Source organism: Moschus berezovskii, chromosome 23 (genome assembly GCF_049115385.1).
Source record: "Moschus berezovskii isolate FMDL1 chromosome 23, NW_MosBer_1.0, whole genome shotgun sequence".
NCBI classification, from domain to species: Eukaryota; Metazoa; Chordata; class Mammalia; order Artiodactyla; family Moschidae; genus Moschus; species Moschus berezovskii.
Genome location: NC_142482.1, coordinates 33,619,972 through 33,626,918, shown reverse-complemented (window position 1 = coordinate 33,626,918; position 6,947 = coordinate 33,619,972). Strand labels below are relative to the sequence as shown.

Genomic DNA, 6,947 nt, shown 5'->3' with positions numbered 1-6,947 from the left:
TGTCTCTGCTTTTTAATATGCTGTCTAGATTTGTTATAGCTCTTCTTCCAAGGAGCAAGGGTCTTTTAATTTCTTGGCTGCAGTCACCATCTGCAGAGATTTTGGAATCCAAGAAAATAGTCTGTCACTGTTTCCATTTTTCACCATTTTTTTGCTATGAAGTGATGGGAGTGGATGCCATGATCTTTGTTTTCTGAATGTTGAGTTTTAAGCCAGCTTTTTCACATACAATAGACATTCTCTTTCCAAATGAGATAGAAAAGAAGAAAGAAGGGATAGGTCCTGAGGAAATCTAAAAATCAGCAGGGCAAATACTATTAGACCTTGGTGATGTTTTACTTATTAAGTTGTGTCTGACTCTTACGACCCCATGGACTGTAGCCCACTAGGCTCCTCTGTCCATGGGATTTTCCAGGCAAGAATACTGGAGTGGGTTGCTATTTCCTTTTTCAGGGGATCTTCCTGACCCAGGGATCGAACCTGGGTCTCCTGTACTTCAGAGAGAATGCAGGAGACTGCAGGTCTGCCTGCACTGCAGGCAGATTCTTTACCCACTGAGCTATCAGTGAAGACCCTTAAGGCCTGAGAATAATCCTCTTTGGCTTGATGCTCTGTCCTCCAGGCTCAGTGGGGCAGCGGTTTGTCATCTGGGATCCAGCTGGTCCTGCCCCTGCTGGTTTGTTGGGGAAGGTTGGGCCCCCAGAACTCTGGATGACCCTGCTCCCATAGCTTGGCTGGACAGCACCACAGGGGATCTCTGACTAGCGGCTCTGCATGTTGACAGAAGTGGACAGAGTGGACACTGCCAAAGTTTTCTGCCTGTGACTCTCTTAGAGTCAGCCCCATGGCCTGTGTTGTGCTGGGACCTATTGAAGCTGTACCTGGGGCCCCTGATGATTGCAGACACCAGAGTGTGAACACAGCCCTCTCTGCCAGGTGTGGCAAACAGTGAGCTGAGGTCCCATGAGCATTGGCAGCACCTTTCATAACAACAATTTCATGTGATGCCATCTAATATAGAACTGATGAGATTTGGAAAGATGTCAAATGCAAGCTAAATATATCAAGACAAAAATAACCTCTTCTAAAAATTCTGCATTTTTAGATCAAATGAAAAAACAAATTAGAAAGTAAAATTAAAATCTGTACAATCAAATGGTCTTGCAATATTACATGTCTAGGAATAAATATGAAGACTTTAAGGCCTCTAAAAATTACAAACAAACATAGCTCTAAAATAGTTAAGTAAAATATCAGCAAATGGTTCAAATATGCCATGATCTTGCATTGAACGACTCAATATTATAACGATGTCAATTTCCCAATACTGATGAATATTGCAAATGAAAAATGAATTATATTCCAACATTTTTTTATTGGTAAAATCACTTTTAAATTTTACATGGAAACCCAGAGGACCCGGAAGAGCTAGGACACTCTTGAAGAAAAATGTATCAGGCCTGACAAGTAGAGACCTTTGTGAAACTACAGATAGATAAATCAGTGAAGAAGTATAGAGAGTCAGTCCAGGAATAGAACCACACATACACAGTTATCCAGTCCATGATAAAGGTGCCATTGCAATTCAGTGAGGGGTAAGGTGATTCTTTATTTTTTTATAGGTCAATTTATTTTTTATTTTGGAAGCAAATGGTCAATAATGGGCTGACCAATAGTATTTAAAAAAAAAAACACAAAAAAAAACAGTCCTCTTCTTCAAACCCATAAATTTCCAAACCTACACCATTATGTGATTCTTTAAAAAATGATTAATAGTTGACTATCAATACGTGTTTTAAAAAACCCAACTTTAAAACCCATAGGGTTTTAAAAAACCCTATGTCAAATTAAGTCAATGCCATGTCAATCATTCACCTAAATGTGAAACGAATTCTTTTTTTATTTAGAAGAATATTGAGATTATCATTATGACTCAGGGAGAGTTCATATTTCTTGAGAGACACAAAAGCAATAGTCAGATAGATAAAGACTGACAAACAGAACTATATTAAAAACAAATCTTTTGTTTATCAAGAGATGACAGAACAAAAGGAAGACCATTAGAGAAGATATTTGAAATACATATATCTAATTAAAAACTCATACAAATAATATGTAAGAACTCCTACAAATTATTAATGAGGGCGTCCAATTACATTGTCCAAAGACCTCAACAATAACTTCATAAAAGAAGAAAACTGGGTCGCCATGAGATTTATGAAAAACTAAGAACAAAACAAAAAAACTCAATATTATTAGCCACTAAGGAAATTAACCTTAAAATTATGTTAAAATACCAATAAATCTTCATCAGAATATCTAAAAAAAATTTTAAATGGCAATACCATGTTTGCAAGAAAATAGAATATGATGAATTCTCATATACTGAGGAGGATATATATATTTGTGCAAACACTTTGGAAAACTTTAAAATTCTCCATGTTTAAGTGTATCCCAGTAATTCCACTCTTAGTCATAACCTCAACACTAAAGCATACCCATGGACACCACTAGACTTATAAACAAGGTCTCTAGCAGCATTATTCATAAAAATTGAAAATTAGAAACAACCCAAATGCACTTCAATAGTTCAGCAAGAAAAAAAGGAGATAAATCTTGGTATATTCATGCAGTGAAATAAGTGCTCTATAACAATAAAAAGTTCAATTATAACTATCAATATATAAAATCACATGGATGGATCTCATGGTTATATCACTGACTAAACAAACCAATTATTACTATATTTGCTAAATTTTATAAAATTCAAAAATAGAAAAAATTTCTATGATGTCTATGATGACAGAGTCATAACAATGTTATTTGGGGGAATTTAAGGACAGGGTTACATCATGAGAGATTTAGATATCTAGGCAGACATCATTTGGATGTGTTCATTTTGTGAAAATTTACTAATAAGATATTTAAGCCTTATACACTAAATTGTATATTTTTAATATTAAATTTTAAGAAAAATTAAAATACTGTTTAAGTTTAAAAAATAAATATAACAGCTTAAGAGAGAGAAGAAAAACATACAAACATCTTGGCTTCGCTTATCCTCAGTCCTTCCCATCACTGGTCCTCAAGAGCTTCTCTGGTGTCCTATGGCTTTGTCATCAGTTGAGAGCCATGATTTGGGTTCAACTCCCTGATAGCTCAGTGGGTAAATGATCTGCCTGCAATGCATGAGAGCCTGGTTCGATTCCTGGGTTGGGAAGATCCCCTGGAGAAGGGATGTGCTACTCACTCCAGTATTCTTGGGCTTCCCTTGTGGCTCAGCTGGTAAAGAATCCGCCCCCAATGTGGGAGACATGGTTCTATCCCTGGGTTAGGAAGATCCCCTGGCAAAGGGAAAGGCTACCCACTCCAGTATTCTGGCCTAGAGAATTCTAAGCACCGTATAGTCCATGGGGTCACAAAGAGCTGGACACGACTATACTGATAAGAACACTGAAACTGAGAAACAATAAATGCAGTAATCATTCCCTCATTGTATGCTAGGGACCCCGATTTTAAACTTTTTCTCCTAATCTGTATCCAGGAGATAAATATTCCCTGTTAACTATCCTTACTTTCACACTTAAAGAAGACATTCAAATTTTTGATAGACATTCTTAACCTCATCACTTTCTTCTAAGAGTTTCTATCTCCACTTGTTGATTAATTAGCACTTATTGAAAAGAGGCCACTGTTTTCTCAACTTTGTATTAACAATAAACGGGCAAAGAAAAATCTGTTTAAAAGAATCACGGCTTCTGTGACAGAAAAATATCTTTTAAGATACATTTAGAAATAATTCAATTGAATATGGAACATTATTTTCCAACTTTGGTCCAAATGATATAGCGACTTAAGAATTTGAATTGAACATTTTGGGAAGCCCTTGTTTATATACAGCAGTTTTTATCTTCTGCTGTTTTATTTTTTAACTTTTGTATATTTTTCCCTGTAGATTTGTGGAAAAAATAAACAAGTTTGTCAGAATGTCAATATCACCTTGAGTTCTCCAGGATGGCAGTTTAAAAGCACTTTCATAACCTTAAGTTAGACTATTTAGAATATCATTGGTAATGTATTTTCAGAGGCCATGGGAGTTTTCATTTCCTTTCAGATGTGGAGCTGTGCGTATTGCCTAAAGGATAGAGAATGAAATTTGTTTTAAAATGTCTTCATTAATACCATGTGAGCTCTCTGTCTTCAGTGGGAAATCTCTTCCCTAACTTGCCATGCCTCAGAGAGCAATCTTATTTAGAGCGCTTTGTTGAATGGTGATCAGTTGAAAGAGGGCAGCTTTATGATCTTTAAAATGGAAGGTGTTTGGGGTTTGTGTGGTTTTGGAAGAGTAACTTAAGGCAATGACATAATGCTCATTTTTATTAGAAATCCCCAGGGACGCTCTGTGCATATAAGCATGACTATGTGATAAATAGCCAGTGGAATAGGAAACATAATTATCTGATCTTTTATTGATTTCTCAACTATCGGTCTCATTATAACTACTTTTCTGACAGATATAGAAAGGCTAAAGATTAATTTTTTCCTTGAAAATTATGAATTAAAACTCCTGCAAAATGTGGGATATTAGTACATTTAGTTACTGTGTGTGCAAAAGGATAAAATTTAGTGTAGAAATATGATTGTTTTCTATGATACTGAATCTTCCCAATCTCTCTCCACTGCACTCACCAGTGCCCCCTGGTGGAGAGGAACAAACCTGTAAAACAGTTTGCCCTTGCTCTTACTGTTAGATTGCCCTTTGTGACCAGGTATTATTTTCCTCTCTCTTTATCCCAAGCCCAAGCAGTTTCCTCCTTGGTACCAGTCTTCAAACTGTTAAGACAATATTTTTCAGTGGGGTATTATTTATAAGAACAAAAGGAATATTTCTAAAAGGTTTCTGTACATAAGTATTACTAAAAAGCTTTTTTTTTTCTTACTCTGGTTCATACGTATATTCTTTCTGAACTACCCATATAATCAGTAAAAAAAAAATTATACACTCACACACAGATGTGTACAAATTACCAGATGCAAGTTCAAGCCACTAGTATCCCAAGTCTAAACCGTAAAGGTAGGTCCATATCCTCCTATGGACCTCAGTACCTCCTCCTTGATCGCTCTCTGCTCCTGTCTCTAGAACTGTGCCCACTTCTCTGGTGGCTACGGCTGCAACCACGGCTGCTGGAGCGGGACCTGTGGCGATGGCGTTTCTCCCAGGATTTGGATCGAGTTCTCCTTTTCCGTTCTCGTGACATGGAGCGAGACCGATGTCTGCGATGCTCCCTGGACCTGGATCTCCTCAGCTTCTCCCTTTCTTCTCTCTCCCTTTCTTCTCTTCAGGCGTTCCTGGTTTCTTTTCTCCTGCTTCTCAGCTACAACTCTCTTTAATTCTTCAAGCTTCTCTCTTATTTCAATAAATCCCAGGTGCAGTTTACCCCCAAAATGATCAGCCAGTCGTCTGTCATTATCATGAAGACCTAAATAGGCAGAGCAAACTTCACAGACTCGAAGTTTCTGCTGCTGAAAACTGGAAGCTGGCACAGAATTCCGATAAACTTCCTCTGCTTCTCTTTTCTTTGCCCGTGCTTTTTCCACTTCATCCATTACTTTCTGGGATTCCTCCACATTTCCTTCAGCTCCTAGCTGCTCCACCTTGGCCAACAATTTACCAGTTTCATTTAACTCATGAACACGTTCTGCCTTTGCTGCAACTTCAGCACTAATTTCTTCTTGAGTTTCTGCTAATCTTTTCTTAGCCACTTCTGTTCTTCGATCACAATCTGCAATGAATGACTGCAGATGATCCATAGCATCAAGTTCAAAGAAAAAATTTTGTTCTTTGGATGCAATTTCATAATCTGCTCTTAAAGCCAGGTCATGGACTTTCAGACATTCTCCAAGATCCATTCTAGTTCCAGACAGGACATCATGGGGGCAACAGTTGAGAAGATGACTCTTGCACACTCTGTCATCACTGAATTTGATTCGCTGACGAGTAGTATCTCCATGCATTCAGGAGACATGACAAAAGATTCAGCAAGGGCAGCTGGTTAAATTCTTTTCATGTAGAATCACAGAGGTCAAACATCATTGCACATAGTTCACAACGTCCCGGGAGGTGCCCATCAACTGGTCCAGCATCGCGCGCATCTGGGCCTGCGCCAACATGGCGGCGGCGGAGCGAGCGGGCGGGCGGGTAGGGGTGGGGCGCAGAAAGGGCCCTTTCGGGCGGGGGGGACAAGGGGAAGGGGTGGGGGAAGCTGAGACGCCTGTCTCTGCCGCCGCTGCCTCGAGACGTGCGGAAAAGAAGCCGGAGGGGTTTCAGGAGAGCTGTGGCTCCTCACGACGACGCGTACGTGGAAGTCAGCAGCCCCCGGAAAGCGACCCTCGTTCCCTCTCTCTCCGTCGGTTCCTGGGACGGAAGCAATGCTGGCTAAGCAAGCCCTCGTCTCCAACACCGCCACCCGCTAGAAGACGTCAGCGCCCCCTCCAAGTTCTGACGCCGCTCGCCGCCACTGTCGCCGCGACGTGAGCGCGCACGCCCCTCGCGCTTCTAAAAAGCATTTTTAAGGTACATATTCCTAAGACTCAAATCTGAGACTTTGCTTGAAGAGGTAAATAGTATGTCTTAGGAATGTCCACTTTCATCAATCTGTAATTTCTGGAAATATTTACATATACAGGGTTCCCTCAGACCGAGTCTTCAAGATCTGATAGCCATATGGTCTGTTTGAGATCTCCTTCTTCAAACTCTGTAAACAATTGCCTCTTTGCTTCCTCCCAAGGCAATCTGGCCCTCTCCTCCATTGCTCTCTCACTGAGCTATAAAAGTTAGGAGATGCTTCTATGGTTATCTACTTACATGTATTCTGAGTCCTTTATTCCTTCAACAATACTGAGTCCCTAATATGTGCAAGCTACTCTAGTTATTTGGGTTACATCAG

The 6,947-nt window shown here is 39.5% G+C and overlaps 1 protein-coding gene across 1 annotated transcript; it reads right to left on the bottom strand.

Moving 5' to 3' along the window:
• Positions 1 to 5,099: 5,099 nt before the first annotated feature.
• On the bottom strand, positions 5,100 to 6,088 carry LOC129543286 (putative RNA-binding protein Luc7-like 2). Its single transcript, XM_088831101.1, is given in 2 exon segments — positions 5,100 to 5,340; positions 5,342 to 6,088. Coding segments are annotated over 2 exon segments (915 nt in total). The 5' UTR covers positions 6,016 to 6,088.
• Positions 6,089 to 6,947: the final 859 nt, after the last annotated feature.